Source organism: Hemicordylus capensis, chromosome 7 (genome assembly GCF_027244095.1).
Source record: "Hemicordylus capensis ecotype Gifberg chromosome 7, rHemCap1.1.pri, whole genome shotgun sequence".
NCBI classification, from domain to species: domain Eukaryota; kingdom Metazoa; phylum Chordata; class Lepidosauria; order Squamata; family Cordylidae; genus Hemicordylus; species Hemicordylus capensis.
The window spans coordinates 28,534,122-28,551,471 of record NC_069663.1 but is presented as its reverse complement, the minus strand read 5'-3'; the positions used below and the strand labels follow the sequence as shown (position 1 = coordinate 28,551,471).

Below are 17,350 nucleotides of genomic sequence, written 5' to 3'. Positions count from 1 at the left end.
GAGGTACAGCTCCGGTTATTGTGGCTCCTCCTGTGGGGCTATTTTTAGGGCTAAAAAACAACCCCAAAGCAGAGCACAAGTTGGGTAGGATGTGGAATAAGTTGCCAGTGGTGCAGAGGGTTGTGGTCTTTGCCCCCCCCAGCTCATGCAAACAGTGGACTGGCCCAGGCCTTCTCCTTGGGACTTGGCTGGCTCCCAGCATTGCCTGGCCCTGTCCGCGATGGTCACCGGGAGCTCTTTGCCTCTTGCCTCCAGCAGCCCCAGTTTCCTGATTGCAACACCTCAACCCATGACTTAGCAAAGAGGCCTGGAGTGACTTCCTCAGGAATCCCGACTTCTCCTCTGGACGGGGCCTGAGCTTGTTTCGGGAGGATCTCGGCAGTGTTGGCGGAGGAGACGCTCAGTGGGGACGATGCGTGGCCTGGAGGCCTGGCTTGCTTGTGTCCTCTGCTGGTTGCTCCCTTGGCTGCAGTGCGAAAGGCCTGCCTTCATCCGCCCGGAGCAAGTGCACCTCTCCTCTCCAGGTGAGTCTCACCGCTCAGAGAGGGACAACTTCACAGCTGCGGCAGGCTGAGGAAGGGGAGAGCAAGGCTGGGGTGATGACAGAAACGGTGCAAACTGCTGGGGGCCCCCGCATTGCCTTTGCTCCTCAGCCTCCAGGGCCACATCGCGACCCAGCATGAGGTTGTGAGACGAGCATCAGGTTAGGAGCAGGGAGACCGGACTTCGCATTCCTGCTCCGCTCTGGAGCTCACTGGGGGCCCAGCGGCCAGTCCCGGCCCTCTCTCGGCTGAGCCTGCTCTCCCGGAGGCCAGCAAGAGGTGCAGGACAAGGGCCCCACCCAGCTCTGAGAGCGGCTGTGTGCACTCCTGGTTTGCAACCGGGGCCGTAGGGTTGCCTGCGTTGCATTGTCAGAATGAGGGACGCAAGTTTGCAGGGGCCAGGAGGTGTATGCAGTGCTAATCCAGAGCCTGAGTATCATTGACCTATATTTGTTTGTTTGTTTGTTCAGTGTTTATACCGCCCTTCTGAAATGGCTCAGGGCGGTTTACAATTAAAAACAGAAACCATTCAAACCAATAGCAATTAAAACAGAAATATAAATATAAACACCAATTTAAAAACAACTTAAAAAAACAATTAAACTATCAGAACAAGGCCAGGCCAAACAGATGGTTTTTAAGGGCTCTCTTGGAGGTCAGATATGTAATTGAATTCTATGCTCTTGAACAATGCCAGCAGTGTTATTATTTAGAAGATACTCAAGTTATATCTCTTTTCAACCCCCAACGTCTCAAAATAAGAAGCTGCTCCCCCCCCGCCCCCCAAACGAGGGACAAATGCTGTCCCTAGAGGGACCAACATTTCATCCCTGAAATGAGGGATATCCATATCCTGTGTAATGAGCGACAGTTGGCAGCCCTAATCACGGGCAAGTAAAAAGCAGGGCAGCGGGTAGGGGAAGTGATCACGCGTGAGGCTGCTGGGGAGGAGGAGGGCTCCGTTCTACTCAGCAGCAGCAGCAGCTCTCGAATGAGGGAGGAGGAAAAGCCTTCTGGCCCAGCGGCAGCTTTGCAGACCCTCACTTCCCAGCCTCGTCCTCCCTTACTTTTTACTCGCACAGAGTCAGAGCGCAGGAGCACACACAGATCCTGACCTTGGGTCGGAGGCTTGGCCTGTGCCAGGAACGACCATGCCCGCTCGCCTGGGGTATGGCCGTATGGATGCTGCCCTGAGCTCTTGGGAGGAAGGGCTGGAGACAAGAAGGACGGTCATTGGACAAGAAGGAGCATGATGGGTGCTTTGGCCTTTGGGCAAGGGGGTGGCCGCATGATCTCTGGAAGCAGCAGGGCTAAGGAGGAGGACCCCTCTTCTTCTGCCGGAGGCCTGGGAGAACGGCTCTCAACCAGAGCAGGCTGCACTGGACTAGACAAGTGGACAGTCTGCTTCCGTATTGGGCAGCTTCAGGTGGTATTCTGACCTCACTCAGCTGCTGGTGTCTTGCGCAGGAGAGCCCAACTCCATGACCGTCACCTGGACAACCTTTGACCCGGCAGAGTCTGTGGTGGAGTTTGGCCCGGAGCCGGAGGCAGCCTTCACGCGCTGGGCCAGAGGAAACGCCACCCTGTTTGTGGATGGTGGGAAGTTAAGACGTGCCATGTTCATCCATCGCGTCACCCTGCGTGACCTCCTGCCTGGGCAGCGCTATGGTAAGGGGGCAGAAACCCCAGGGGGCACTCAGGCCGGTGTGCACATGCTGTCTCCATGCTGGCTGCTCCATGCAACCTGCCATCCATGCATTTAAGGGCCAGCAGGCAGGGACTGAACAGGGCAAGAGTGGCAGCAGATGCTCCAAATGGCCCTGCCCCAATGAGACGTGGGTCCTGTTTGGTCTCTGTCCTTGCCTGGGGGGCAGTAGCAGCTTGTCATGACGAGCCTCTTTGGGGCCACCAAAGGAGGCACAGCTGCCTCTGCTTCCTGGCAGCATATCGGGTTGCTCCTCTCTCTCCTTCCCTAGCCGAGAGCCTGCAGGCTGGCCATTTGTCAGGTAGAGCTACGTGTTAAACTGTGCAGCTCTACCTGATGAATGGCCAGCCTGCGCAGCTCTTGGGCGGGAGAGAGAGGAGCATCCGAGCTGCCTCCCTTTGAGGCCCCCTGGCTTGTCTGGGGGCTCCTGCATTAAAACTGGTGTCAGGGTGCGTTGCTAGAGTGTGTCGCCATCCTTCAGGATTCGGCACCCAGGCTTTCCAGAAACATCTCTGACCTGTGTGAGGGTCTTGTCTCTAACGCGCACGAAGAGAAAGGCGTTGCACACGAAGCCGGCCCCATGCCCACCCTGCAGCTGCGGAGGTGCCTTTTGAGCTGCTGAGAACAGGCTTCAAGACACTGATACCTTCCTGGCATATCTATAAGCAGGAGTCCCAACACACCCCTGGCTTCTAAATACTCCATTCTTGGAGAGTAAATAAATGCAGGAATCTAGAAGGTGGAGAAGCACCTTCAAAACAGGGTTGCCAGCCTTGACTGAAGATATTTCTGGGGATTCGCAGCTGCAGCTACCAGGCTTCTGCCACGCATGCCCTGCCTGAGAGTTTCGCAGAGGATCTGGCTGGCCTGAGCTGGGGAGGAGGCTGCGGTTGGGCTGGGCTGGATGGGGCCCCAGGGTCTGATCTAGCCGCCCGGATCTTTGGAGGTTCTTCTGTCTCTTCCTTTCCAGTCTACCGCTGTGGGAGCAAGCGCGGCTGGAGCAGGACCTACAGCTTCCAAGCCCTGCTGAACGGCGCCAACTGGAGCCCCCGCTTTGCCATCTATGGGGACATGGGCTTGGTGAACCCCCAGTCCCTGCCCCGGTTGCAGCGCGAGGCGGAAATGGGCTTGTACGACGTGGTGCTGCACGTAGGTAGGGCTGCTGGAACAAGAGCTGCCCGGGGCTTTGGGCTGGCGGGGTGGAGAAGAAGCGAGCTGGCTCTCCCCCTTAGACTTGGGATGCCATCATAATGGGGAGGGGGAATGCTGGCCCTCTTTCTTTCTGAAAGATGAAGAGCTGAGAGCCTCATCCTTGCCTTTTGGACTTGGGAGATGGCTGCAGTTCCCAGGCCCCTCCCAGCTCTAGTGATTCTCCTGAGCCCTCAGGGCAGCTGGCAGACAAGTGCATTTAAGCCGCAGCAAAAGGGGCAGCACCAGCCCTAAAGCGAGGCAGCAGAAAACAGCCCCCCTGCCGTCACACGATGCCGCTGCTGCTGCTGCTGGCCCGTTCGCTCCTTGCATGGAGCCCCACCTCTGACCGTAAACTCTTCTCTCCTGACAGGGGACTTTGCTTACAACCTGGACACGGTAAGGAGGGTTCTTCGTGGGCCCTCTGCGCTTGGGGTCTGGGATTGAGTGTTGCTCAAGCTGCAGTGTACGGGCACCTGTGGGCGAGACCTCTGTTGCCTCAGCATGCGCATGGCTGTGTTTTTCGTACTGGGATCCTTTGTGTGCAGCTGTGTAAGTGCAGCCCCCATCGCCATCTCTGTGGAGGCCTCTTGGTTGTCATCTGTGGTGGTCAGGGCTGGGTCAGCAGCAGCTAACAAGCCCGAGGGGGGAGGGGGGAGGCCAAAGGAGGCGCAGCTGCCTCTGCTTCCCGGCGGCAGTTCAGGTGGCTCCTCTTCCTCCCCCCTCCCCACTCCATGCTGCCTGTTTTGCAGGATAATGCCTATGTTGGAGATGCCTTCATGAGGAGCATTGAGCCTGTGGCTGCCTTGGTACCATATATGACGTGTCCCGGGAATCACGAGCAGAAATAGTGAGTAGAGCACATGAGCCGCATCACACGGACAGAAACAAGCTCACATCTCCAAGACCTGAACAAGTCAATACTCCTCTTGTTAGTATCCCTTGCCATTCTCATACATATGCATTCTATCGACAAGCCATCAATTGGACAATGGGCAAAATGCATTATTTATTTATTTATTTATTTATTTATTTATTTATTATTGCCTTATTGCTGTCATCATTTCTTTTATTGCTATCCTCTTTCCTTTTGCATGTGTTTTAACTAGGGAGTACAGCTGATAGTTGATTACAAAGTGAATTGTCTGAAAATCCTCATTTTTTTGTTCCTGTATATCTGATGTAACTTGAAAATGCATGTTCCATTTTTTTTTTAAGGTGGAACATAGGGAGCTGCCATATACTGAGTCAGACCATTAGTTCATCTAGCTTAGTATTATCTACACAGGCTGGCAGAAGCTTTTCCCAGGTTGCAGGCTGGAGTCTTTCTGAGCCCTGTCTTGGAGATGCTGCCAGGGAGGGAACTTGGAACCTTCATGCTCTTCCCAGAGCAGCTCCATCCCCGGAGGGGAATATAATCCCATCCCTTAAGGAGAATATCTTACAGTGCTCACACATGTAGTCTCTCAGTCAATTGCAAACCAGGGTGGACCCTGCGTAGCAAAAGAGACAATTAATGCTTTCTACCACAAGACCAGCTCTCCTTCCTTGATGTTCTGTATAGTTAATGTGGTATGGTTTTTTTTAGCAAATCAAAACTTTAAAAAGGTTTATTTACAAAAGAACGTGAGCCTGTGGTCCATCTCATTCCTGGCCATCCCAGCTCTTTTCTGGCCCCTGCTGCCTCTGCTTTGGCCCCACAGTTGCCCCTTAGATGCCTTGCTGATGTTTTGGGAGGCCCCTTCACCCTAAGCCCCCTTGGCCAGCTTCGCCCTAACCCTCGCGCCTTCCCTCTTTCAGCAACTTCTCCAACTATCGCGCCCGCTTCAGCATGCCCGGGGACACAGAGAGCCTCTGGTACAGGTGAGTGGCCTCCTTGGTCAGGGAGCAGCTTACCTGAGCCACAAGCAGGAGGCACTGGCAGAAGAGGGAGGAAGAGGCCTCCTTCTGTCTGAGCGGACTTGCTGCTCCTGCTTCATCTGCAAAATGCTTGCCAGACGGAGGGCTAAAGGAATCATGATTGTACCTTCAAATGTGCTGATGCATTTATGCGAGTGCTTCCTTAAAAGGGTCCCTTGCATAGATTCTGGAGCTGGGAAGCATCCCCGGCAGTGCCAAGGACACCTTGGGCCACGCTCCGCCATGTGCCAAATGAGGGGCTTGCCCTCCTGTGCACTTTTTAAAATAGCAGCCCTGGAAGGGGGGTGACCATGGAAGCGGGGTGGCCAGTGAGCAAGCCTGGAGTAGGTAGGGGGGTTCCGGTCTGGCCCTGCTCCGGGCCGAGGGGCCTCAGCCCCGCCCAGCCCCACGGCTTGTTCCGTCTTCCCTTCCAGCTGGGACCTTGGCCCTGCCCACATCGTCTCCTTCTCCACCGAGGTGTACTTCTTCCTGACATATGGGCAGCAACTCGTGGCAGAGCAGTTCCGGTGGCTGGAGCGCGACCTGCAGGTCAGGAGCGGACGCTGGCTGCGGGGGGGGGGTGTAGGGGGGTGGCTGGAGGCGGGTGCCCTGCCTGCCCACTGACTCCCTCTCCCTGTGCGGCAGGAGGCAACCCGGCCTGAGCGGCGCAAGGAGCGCCCTTGGATCATCACCATGGGTCACCGCCCCATGTACTGCTCCAACAACGACCAGGACGACTGCACGGAGTACGAGAGCATCGTGAGTGAGACGAGGTCGTGCTCCGCGGGGGGGGGGGGGGGAGGCCAGGAAAGGCAGGCAGGCTGCTGCAGACCACCCCACCCCCCCCGCCCGGCTTGCAGAACGGAGGGGGTCACGGCAGCCAGCCTAGTGCGTTGCTGCTTCGTCTCTTCGACTGAGCTGTGGGGCGGTTGCGGCTGAGCTGGCAGTGGGGTGGGGTGGGGCAGCAGACGAGGCACAGCTGCCTCTGGTTCCCGGCAGCTCCATTTGCACCTCTTCCCCCAGCCCCCCAGCCTCATTGCTGCCTGCAGGCTGGCCACTGGTCAGGTAGAGCTGTGCGGGCTGAGCCTCTACCTGGCAGATGGCCAGCCTGCAGGCAGAGCACCTCTTGTTAACTCCAGGATTGAGTGGGGTGGGGGGCGGGGGGCGGGGGGGAATGGCAGGGTGTGGCATTCTGCAGCTCGACAACAAAGGGGAGACGGAGCTGGCGAGGTCAGCTGGCTCGTTCTGGGGTTCCTCTTTCTCAGGTTCGCCAAGGGCTTGATCAGCACCAGTACGGCTTGGAAGGCCTGTTCTACAAATACGGTAGGTCTGTCTTGGGCCTCCGCTTCTCGGGCCTGCTGCTGCTTGGCCCCCAATGGCCCAGGCAGGCAGCAGCGCAGAGGGGCAGTGGGTGGGGTGGGGAGCCCGAGGCCTTGGCTGGCCGGCCCAGAGAGTACCACAGCCCAGGGGACCCTCAGGCGGTGCCGGCTGGCACTGGCCGCTTCCTCGGCCCTTCCGCCTCTCCTCTCTGGGTGGGAACGGAGCTGCCCCCCCACCTCACCCTGCCCCCCCCAACCGCTCTTCTCTCTCTGCCAGGGGTCGACCTGGAGTTGTGGGCTCACGAGCATTCCTATGAGCGGCTCTGGCCCGTCTTCAACTACACGGTGAGTCTGGGCTTGGGCAAGGGCAGCAGCGGCTGGTCCTAACAAGCCTGGTGTGCGTGCCAGAGGCGGCAGCTGGGGTTGCTCCTCTCTCTCTCCACCTGAGAGCCACACTGCCTGCAGGCTGGCTATCCATCAGGTAGAGCTGCGTGGATAACAGCCCGCCTGCAGGCAACGCGGCTCTCGCTACTGCTGGCGCGGGATGGGAGAGAGGAGCTGCTAGGAAGCCGAGGCAGCGGCCCCTTGGCTAGCATCTCCCCACTCCAGCCCTGGCTTGTCATTAGGATGGGCGGCTCCTGTCCAATCCAGCCGTTCTCTTCTTAGCGTCTGTGTACGAGGCTCCCTAGCCGGGAGGAGCTGCCAGGACTTGGGCACCCGACAATGCCTCCCTGCAGCCGCTGATGGCCCCCCCTTGTCCTCCCTCCCCCCTTGCTTCCCCCACACAGGTGCATAATGGCAGCACAGAGGCCCCCTATACCAACCCTGGTGCCCCAGTGCATATCATCACCGGATCGGCCGTAAGTGGTAGGGAATGTTTGGGGTGGGTGGGTGGGGTTCTCCTCTGGGGCAGGCGAAAGACCTAAGAAGGAGTGCCTCTGGGCATAGACAGAGCTCCTTTCCCTTGCCACTGAGGAACCGCTGCCAGATCCCACAGAGCTGGAATTCGGAAACAGGGTCCCCAGAGCGGAGGCGGCGGCAACACAGGTCTCTCTGCCTCTGAAGTGCCTCAGGGAAGGAGGGGCGGGTGCTGGAACCTCTGTCCTCCTCCCCCTCCCCCTCCTAGGGTTGCAAAGAGCGGCTGGACCCCTTCGTCCCTGACCCGCGGGCCTGGAGTGCTGTGCGGATCGAGGACTATGGCTACTCCCACATGCAGATCCTCAACAAGACCCACCTCTGGCTGGAGCAAGTGTCCGACGATCAGGTAGGAGCTGCTGCAGCCCTCCAGGTGGCCGACTTGGCTTCCCAAGTGGCCTGGCCTGGAGTTCTGGGGCCATCTTGGTGCCCCAGACCACAAAACATTCACAGCTTGATCCTCCCCTCCCTGCAGAACCCAGCAGAGCAGAGCTGGGGGGTCTTTGCGGGGTCCTGGCCCCCTGGCTCCGTCCACCAAGACGGCTCTGGAAGTTCCTCGCTGTGTCCTCCTTGGGCGGTTCGTTGCTGTCTTTGGGGGTGCAGTTAATGGCACCATTTTAAAGAAACGCCAAACCTCCTTTGGTCACGAAGTTTTGCTAGGTTTCACTGCAGCTTCCCACGGCCTTGCAAATGTTATCCTCGCTGCCAGTAATATATGTTAGTGTTTGCTTTATTAAACTAGTTATAAGCAGTGTTCTCTCTAAAAAAAAATAAATCCATCTGTGTGCGGAATGAATTTTGTTCTGGGCGGCAGTATCAAGGCAGTGCGTGTGCACATGAATTCAGAGTGGGACCCTCTCTGGTCCAGTCTGAGCGGGATCTAAAAATGAACTGAGTGGGCATCCAGAAACGTGTGTGCGGCGCACGCCTTAGAGGGAACACTGCTGGTTACAACCCACTTCTCCCTCCCCTGTGAGTCTCACCTACTGTCCCTTGGTTCTTTTAGACACCAGGAGAAAACCTTTCTCTTCACTCAGGCTTTTAAAAAATGCTTTTAAAATGGATCTAAAGATCTTACAAGATTTTGTATTGCATTTTGTATTTTCTTCTGCAATTTGTTTTGTGTTATGTGTTAACTGGATGTTTTTACTGTTGTGGGGGTGGGTGGGCGAACCACTCGGAGGACAACTTCTTCTGGGGTGGCTAACAAAAAAAGACGATGATTGATGATGAGGGTGCTTCACATAGCCGTGGCTCATCCTGAAGGGCCAGAGCGTACCAAGCGAGGCGCAGCTGCCTCTGGTTCCCAGCAACAGCTCATGGGGCTCCTCTCTCGCCCACCCTGCTCCACACCATGCAGCTCTACCTGATGAATGGCCAGCCTGCAGGCAGTGCTAGGGCAGGATGGAAGAGAGAGGAGCGACTGGAGCCAGCAGGAGCCGGGGCTGCTGCCCTCTTCAGCACCTCCCTGACTGGTTAGGACAAGCCGCAACTGGAGAACATGATAAAATCACCAACATCGGACACAAGCACATCTACAGCAAAAAGCGTAGGGGGGAAAGCAGAGCAGCAGCGTCCCCACAGGGGGCGAGAATATCCACTTCAGCAACCACGTTTTAAAGCGATGTCTGAACACTAGGAAAGGGGGGGATTACGGACCTAAACCCACACTCTCTGTGTCTACCTTTCAGAGCGGGAAAGTCGTGGATGGCATTTGGCTGATCAAGGAGCATCACGGTCCTGAATCGTGGCATTAGCCCTGAGGGGGAAGAGCCCCCCTGGCAATCTCCCCCTCCCCTAGGTGACTGCCAAGGCTTTTGCCTCCACTCCTGATGCCCAGCACTTTCCACTGGAGGAAGAAGAAGAAGAGGAGGAGGAAGTCAAAGAATCATGTTCTTTGCCAGCCATCAAATTGCAGAGCTCAAGGACACTCCTGGCCATCTGCTTTCCCCTGCTCTTGGGCAGGAGAACGCCTAGAATCCTCATGGCTGCCAGCCCAACTGCTCCTACTCCAAGGAGGCCACCACCCAAGGGGTGCTTGTGTCCCTGGATTTGGCCAAAGGGCCGACCAGGAGCCCAAACACAGGCAATTCCGTGGCACTCTGGTAAACAGTGTACACAATGCCATGTTTCAAAAAGGCCCTCTTGTCCATTGACTGGACCAACCTTCTTTCCAGGCTGAAAAACAAGATAGGAACATAGGAAGCTGCCATATACTGAGTCAGGCCCTTGGTCCATCCAGCTCAGTATTGTAGTCTACACAGACTGGCAGCAGCTTCTCCAAGGCTGCAGGCAGGAATCTCTCTCAGCCCTCTCTTGGAGATGCTGCCAGGGAGGGAACTTGGGACCTAGATGCTCTTCCCAGAGCAGCCCCATTATCCCCTGAGAGGAATCTCTGACAGCGCTCACAATCAAGTCTCCCATTCACATGCAACCAGGGCGCACCCTGCTTAGCTAGGGGGACAAGTCAGGCTTGCGACCACCAGACCAGCTGTCCATAGTGGTGAGCTTAATGGTGGGTTATGTCCTTCAAAGCAAGCCTGCCATAGTCACCTGTGGCAAGTGTAAACCAGGATGCCTAGGCAAAGACTTACAGAAAACTGGTGGCCAGGGGTGTTGTGGAGGGGCGCAGCACAGGGACAGAGCGCTGGTACTTCTCGGCCTCTCTGGCTGTCGGGGTGGGCATGGCTGTGGGGGCTGCCGTCCAGGAGGGAAAATTGTCAAAATTTTCCCAACTGAGAACCTAACCCCCGTGATCCCATAGCCCCCGATGCCTCGATATTTACAGTTTCTGTATCCACGATTGCAGCCGAGAACAGAACCTCTGCGAATATTGAGGTCCTCCTGTAATGCCACGCTTCTGAATGGCCCGAAGAACAATGACAATTAGTAGTGTTGTCACCAATGTGTGTTGCTGAAGCACTGAGTGGAGACAATTGAAACTTTTTTCACATGCAATTAATTACACGAATAAAAGTTTGAAATGGGGGGGGGTCTGTGTGTGACTCCTTTTAATTCAAACCCCTCAGGAAGCTGCTTGCACTGGTATCTGTCTTGGTCAACAGATAGGATAATCCACTAACAGGACAGGCCTGTACATTTTGTCTTTCCGTCTCCTCGTTTCCCGGCCACTCTGTCCTTTTCTTTTTTTTTTATGGCTGCTTCTGCTTGGTGTGTTTATGTTTTTGGTGTTGTGAACGGCCCTTGAGGTGAGTTTTATGAAAGGTGGTGTATTGTAAATTGAACAATAAATAAATAAATAAAGTAAAGGCAGCATCCAAAGTTTTCACAAACTGGTCTAACTTCTGGGCAATCTTAAACCATGATTTCAGCCACATGGTGGCAGCACATGGGACAGGCACCACTTGTCAGGGCAAGCCACAACGGGAATGAGTCACTGTGGTTCCCGGCAGCTCTGGTTGCCTCTCTTTCTCCCATGCTGCCTGCAGGCTGGCCACGCATCAGGGAGAGATGTGCGCGCTCAGCCAAGGGTGGGGAGGGATGGGGGAGAGAGGAGCTGCTGGAAGCCACAGGCAGCTGAGCCTGGTTGGGCACCGGCTGCTACTGACACGCATACTGTGGGCTTTTTAAACATGGGACGGGGCGAGGCAGGCAGCCCCCTTCAGATTGTTTCCCTCTAAGGTGTGCGCACATGTCTGCACTCACAAGTTTTTGGCTGTCTGCTCAGTTCATTTTTGATCCCGCTCAGGCTGAATCAGGAAGGCCCCACTCTGGATGCACATGGTGCGCGCACACTGTCTTGATACATCCGCCCAGGACAAAACTCATTCCGCACAGAGATGAAGACAACTGGAGGGACCGCGGTGCCTGTCCCGTCAACACCTTGAAGGCACAGAGAGCCGGGCTGCTGATGGCCTCCTCGCCAAAGCAGGTGCAGTGGGGCCAGGAGCCAGGACCAGCGGCCGCTTTTGGAGGAGGAGGAGGAGGAGCCCATATCCCAGCTGGCAGCTGCGACTCTGCACAACTCCTTAGCGGCTGCCTGCAATTCCGGTTGCTCAGGCATACGGCTCAGAGACCTGGGCTGGGTGGAAGGAGCAGGCAGCAGGCCGCCTCCTGCCATCCCCTGGAGCCAGACTGGGGATGGGTGGTGGTCTACTGCAGCACCGCCCCCCCCCCCCCCGCCAGTGGCTGTTGCTGGTGTCTGTCTTCTGATTCTCCTTTAGATTGCGAGCCCTTTGGGGACAGGGAGCCACTTTATTTATTTATTTATTTCTATCTATGCTTTGGGAACTGTTGTTGAAAAGCAGCATACAGATATTCGTTGGGGGGGGGCAGCAAAGGCTGCAAGGACAGGGCGGCCCACCAGCGCCAGCCCCGGCTTCGCTCCCGCTCCTCTCCCGCAAGAGGGCGCACTTGCTCTCTGCAGGGGCTCATCTCAAGCCCTACCCACATTCTCCGGGGAGTCCATTTCCCCCCCTCCTCCCCCCCTTTCGCTTTGCTCTTGCTTGCTCCCAAAGCAGAGCTGTGTGCTGGCTTTCTTGCAGTGCATCGCTTCATCCTAAACATGCTTTCTAGGAAGGAAGGAAGAAGGAAGCCCTGCAAATCATGCAGTGGGGGTGGGTGGGGGGATGAAGGATTTGGGTGGGTTAATTTACCTCATTTTGTCTTGAAGCAGCGGTTAACCAACTCCCTGTTTCCCCAGCCTTGGGTTATTATACCACACCATTAGTATTATTAGTATTTCTTGTTTGCACAGTCAGACAGGTGTTATGGACTGGTTTGTTTTATCCAGACATCGAGTCCTTCCCAAGGACCTGGGATGCCAGAATTTTGTTATCTATATTGTTGTTATAGGTATCGCCGCAAAATGTAGGCTGTTCCCAGTAAAGTTGCTTTTTGAAATTGGCTGATGGTGACTTCTGTGGCCCCGATGGTGTTGAGGTGCTCTTCAAGTTGTTTTGGAATTGCACCCAGGGCGCCAATGACCACTGGGATTTTTTTGGTCTTCTTCTGCCACAGCCTTTCAATTTCAATAGATCTTTGTATTTTCTTATTTTTTCTGTTTCTTGTTCTTCTATTCTGCTGTCACCTGGTATTGCTATGTCAATTATTTTGATTTGTTTTTCTTTCTTCTCGACTACAGTTATATCTGGTGTATTGTGTGGCAGATGTTTGTCTGTTTGTAGCTGAAAGTCCCATAATATTTTTACATCTTCATTTTCTACAGCTTTTTCAATTTTGTGGTCCCACCAACATTTGTCTGCAGGTAGCTTGTATTTTTTGCAGATGTTCCAGTGTATCATCCCTGCTACCTTATCACGCCTTTGTTTGTAGTCAGTCCGTGCGATCTTTTTATAACAGCTGATTAGGTGATCCACTGTTTCATCTGCTTCTTTACAGAGGTGGCACTTGCCTCTGTATTATTATTATTATTATTTATTCGATTTCTATACCGCCCTTTCAAAAATGGCTCAGGGCAGTTTACACAGAGAAATAATAAATAAGATAAGATGGATCCCTGTCCCCAAAGGGCTCACAATCTAGAAAGAAACACAAGACAGACACCAGCAACAGTCACTGGAGGGATGCTGTGCTGGGGGTGGAGAGGGCCAGTTACTCTCCCCCTGTTAAATAAAGAGAATCACCACAAAAGGTGCCTCTTTGCCAAGTTAGCAGGGGTTAATTATGATCTCAAAGGATTTCTAATAATGCACATTTAGCCTGTAGGAACTGAAACAATTAGAATGACTGTCAGCAAAAACTTTCTAATTGCCAACACCTCTCCCATGCTTTGCTTCTTTTTTGCTTCCCTTTTTGTGACATTTCCCAGACTGCAAGCCCCTTGAGGCAGAGGCATGTTCTCTCAGTCTTCAACAAGCCCTATGGACATGGAGGGCACTAGATTATTTGTATAATGCTGAAGTTAAGCATTACATTATAATTAAAACAACTCTTTGAGCTATTGAAGTAATTTTGTTTGCAACAGCCTTTGCTTAACTATTGCTATCACTATCAATAATCTTTAGCCATGACAGTAATCTTATGTTGAAAGGCAGAATGATACATGCTATCTTTAATATATAAAAACCAATGTCTTCCAACAATTTTAATGAGTGTTGAAATAATGTTCATGATCTATTTGTATGATTATCAAGATAAATATTGCTTATATTGATAGTCTGTTGATCTTAGTCTAATTTCGTATTCAGATACAGCCTGTTCTAATATCCCTAAAGCAACCCTCTTCAGACCCAAAAGTGATGCTTCCAATAATCTGTATTATCATTCATTACCTTCTCAGGATTCTTGGGGCGACTCAAGCTCCGCCCCCTCGAGGGCTGCCCCTCCCACTCCGCTTCGCCCCGCAGGCGCACCAGGGCCCGCTCTCGGGCGCCGCCCCTCTCCCATCAATCATCGTCCCCGCTAGCCAATGGCCGTGCTCGCCCCACCTCCTCCGCCCCACCGCCTGGCGTGAATGGGCCATTGACGTCCGTCGGCCAGCCTCCCTCCCTCCCGTCGGCCGGCCCTCCGGTCTGCGCTCTGGAGGGCGGCAGCTGTTGCCGAGGCGACGGGCGGTGGAGGCTGTGCCCGGATGTTGCTCGCCCTCGCTCGACTGGCTGCTGGGCTGCCTCCCAAGATGGCGGCGGCGTGAGGGGAGCCGAGAGCTGCGCCGGAGCCAGCAGGTGCGCGCGGGGGGGCGGGGGGGCAGGATGCCGGGGGGGGGGGCTAAGTGGCCGCGGTGCTAAGTGGGGGCTCTGCCAGGGCCCTGGAGTGTGTGGGGGTCTGGGGGCCCCGAGGGGAGCCTTCCCTCCTCCCATGGCCGCCTCCTGGGGGTCGTGGGGGCCAGCATGGACTGCATTGGGGATAAAAGGGGGACTCTGCGGGGGTCAGATGGATGCCTGGGGGGGCTAAGTGGGGGCTCTGCCAGGGCCTGAGAGTATATGGGGGGGGCTGCTGGCGCCGAGGGAAGTCAGCCCCTGGTCTTCTCTGGCCTCCTCTTGGGGGTCGTGGGGGGCAGCATGGATTCCGTTGGGGGTAAAGGGGGAACTTGCGGGGGGGGCTCTGAGGAGGCCATCAGGATGCCTAAGGAGGAGGGACTAGGTGGGGGCTCTGCCAGGGCCTGGTGGTGGGGTCTAGGGGTCAGCCCTGGAAGTCCCCCTCCCCCAACCCTCCCCCGGGACCCTCCTGAGGCTGCCTTTGGGGCTTCAGGCTCCCCTTGGGAAGGGGGGTGTTGGGTTAGGGTCTCTCAGTTCTCCCTGCTTTGGTTCCCCTCTCTATCAGTTGAATGAGGGCCCCCCCATTGGAAGTGTTAGGCTGCAGCTCGATGGAAGAGCCTCTGCTTGGCATGCAGGGGGGCCCAGCCTCCCCCCCCCACTCTTCAGAGAGGGCTGGGAAAGGCCCTCTTTGGCCCGGAACCTTGGAGAGCTGTGGCAGCCCTGGATTTCTGGAAATGCCATGCCTCCCGCTGGCCATTGGGAAGGAGCCCTGCATTTCAGCGGGCATCCCTTGTCATTCCTTTTAGGATGACCTGACACTAGTCCTCCATAGGACTTGCGTGCTGACGGTCCCAGGCTTGGCACAGGAACGGAGGAAGAACTGCCCAGGGGCGGTATATAAATGTGCTAAATACATAAAGTCTCCTGCCTGCAAGCTTGGAGAAGCTGATGCCAGTCAGTGTAGGAAGTCCTGAGCTAGATGGACCAAGGGTTCTGACATGGTAGAAGGCAGCTTCCTCTGTCCCTTTGCAGTAGAGGGCCAAGGGGTCTGAAGGGGCTCGCCTGGCCTGGTGCATGTAGTGGGGTCCTGGTATAGTTCCAGCCTTTCCTCCTGCTCTGCTCCATCAACAGCATCTGCTCCATGCCCGCAGAAACAAAACGAGCAGCCTGTATTTATGGAGCCTGAAATAATGTGCGAGTCGTGTGTTGCTGCTGAACACCAAAAAGCCCCGCTTGGCAGGATGGGCTTCTGCTTGGTGCTGCCCTTCCTTCCGTTTGCATCATTTTCATTTGCACTTCTTGGTGTCCAGGATGCACTGGAGCCGTCCGCCCTTGCCAGGTAGAGGAATCAGTCACCTGCCTCAATGGTAGAAGTGGATTTGGCTCAAATCCTTCACTCTCTCTTTAGTTGGGATCCTGAAGCTTTTCCTTGTGTTATTCAGACCAGTTGAGGGGGAGAGTGCCAATCTCTGATGCAGCCAGGTGCAATTAACTTCTCTGTGCTTTGAATCTGGAGGATGAAGCCACATGTCAGGGGTTGGAAACAGGCATTGGGCTAGTCTTGAGAGAGGCAAATTGTGGTTGCTGAACACTGGTTATCGGCTACTCTTCCAAATTCAGTCCAGCCACAGCTTGGCTGTGGTGGGTTTTGGAGAGCAAATAATATGCAGACCAAGAGATAAACAGCGTGCTGTATGCTGGAGGAATCTCATCACTTTGATCGTGCTATTGCAATGCACCTTTTTGGGAGGTGAAATTGATTATCCAAAATGTTAGTTTGCTGCTCTTTTATCTGATGAGGTGGAATCAAATGGCGCTTCTGCCAGAGCCTGTGGTAGCCTCTTGAGATGGCGCTTTCCCAGCCCTGGCTGCCAAGCGCTTTCACAAACTGGCCCCTTTTCCTGTTGTGTTTGGTAACTGCATCCCCTTGAACAGATGTCTCCAGTAGGAGACCTCCAAATCTCCTTCATTTAGCTAGACTGGGAATTCCTCTAATTGCTGGGAAGTGAAATGTGAGTGTGAATTAAAAGTGAGGCTCGGCCTCTGCCCACCCAGAGATGTTTCATTTACCGGGGGGGGGGGAGCGAGACCCACCAGTCGCCTCCGGTGATGGGCCTTGAAATTGTTGCCTCTCTCTAAAAGCATATTGATTGCTGAACGACGAGCTTCCGGGCTGTTCTCTTGACACAGCTGCTTCTTACAACTGATAGAGCTTGTCCAAGTAGATGGAGCCTTGGCTTGTACTGCACTTAGGAAGGGGAATTCATGCATCTGGTGTGACAGTCAAGGCCCTGCAGCACACAAGCAGGTGTGTTGTGTTGCAGTCATCGTCACAGCCATGAGCAGTTGGGGCCCAAGATGGGTTACCAACTGTGCAGCCAGACAGTCTGTTCCTTACAAAATATTTAGCCCTTGGGATATTGGGGAGGGTCTGTTGCTCAGAGCGAGAGTGCGTGATTTCCAGGTTCAATCCATAGGAACATAGGAAGCTGTCATCTACTGAGTCAGACCATTGGTCTGTCTAGCTCAGTATTGTCTTCACTGATTGGCAGCAGCTTCTCCAAGGTTGCAGGTAAGAATCTCTCTCAGCCCGATCTTGGAGATGCTGCCAGGGAGGGAACTTGGGACCTTCTGCTCTTCCCAGAGTGGCTCCATCCCCTGAGGGGAATATAATCTTGCAGTGCTCACACTTCTAGTCTCCCTTTCATATGCAACCAGGGCAGACCCTGCTTAGCTAAGGGGACCAGTCCTGCTTGCTACCCCAAGACCAGCTCTCCTCCCTGTATCACCAGGCAGGGAAAATCCCCACCTGAGAGCCTGGAAAGCTGCTTGAGTGTGAAGACAATACTGAGCTAGCTGAACTAGTGGTCGGACTCTGTGTACATGTTGAAATATGTTTGCAGTTCTGAAGCTGCCTTTGAGAATGTCTGCCTCTTTTGCCCAGGCTTGGAATGGCAAAATCCAGAGGGCCCCCTCCAGCCTCTGAGATTGTGACTGAGGGTGGTGACCTTCCTAGGTGATCTACAAAGAAAATGGTGCCCCCACCCTTGTTGCTTAGGAGGATTTGTACTTCCAAAAGTAGGCTTAGAGAACAGGGGGCCTGCC

The 17,350-nt window shown here is 54.8% G+C and overlaps 2 protein-coding genes across 10 annotated transcripts in view; both read left to right on the top strand.

Annotated features, from left to right (window-relative positions):
- Positions 1-10,844, top strand: part of ACP7 (acid phosphatase 7, tartrate resistant (putative)) — a 36,482-nt gene extending 25,638 nt beyond the window's left edge. For 5 of the 8 annotated variants that reach the window (XM_053268460.1, XM_053268462.1, XM_053268464.1 and 2 more), the window contains exons 2-14: positions 256-524; positions 2,010-2,210; positions 3,218-3,400; positions 3,809-3,834; positions 4,188-4,285; positions 5,236-5,298; positions 5,769-5,883; positions 5,980-6,093; positions 6,600-6,657; positions 6,931-6,998; positions 7,442-7,513; positions 7,780-7,917; positions 9,260-10,844. In XM_053268460.1, the coding sequence (XP_053124435.1) occupies positions 413-524; positions 2,010-2,210; positions 3,218-3,400; positions 3,809-3,834; positions 4,188-4,285; positions 5,236-5,298; positions 5,769-5,883; positions 5,980-6,093; positions 6,600-6,657; positions 6,931-6,998; positions 7,442-7,513; positions 7,780-7,917; positions 9,260-9,325 (1,314 nt within the window). In that variant the 5' untranslated portion in view covers positions 256-412 and the 3' untranslated portion in view covers positions 9,326-10,844. The remainder of the gene's footprint in view (positions 1-255; positions 525-2,009; positions 2,211-3,217; positions 3,401-3,808; positions 3,835-4,187; positions 4,286-5,235; positions 5,299-5,768; positions 5,884-5,979; positions 6,094-6,599; positions 6,658-6,930; positions 6,999-7,441; positions 7,514-7,779; positions 7,918-9,259) is intronic. The other 3 variants (XM_053268468.1, XM_053268467.1, XM_053268463.1) reach the window with 1 other exon arrangement.
- Positions 10,845-14,054: 3,210 nt separating this feature from the next.
- The window catches only part of PAK4 (p21 (RAC1) activated kinase 4), a 54,164-nt gene continuing 50,868 nt past the window's right edge, over positions 14,055-17,350 (top strand). For both annotated transcript variants that reach the window (XM_053267941.1, XM_053267944.1), the window contains exon 1: positions 14,055-14,212. The gene's annotated coding sequence lies outside the window, so the exon portion shown is untranslated. The remainder of the gene's footprint in view (positions 14,213-17,350) is intronic.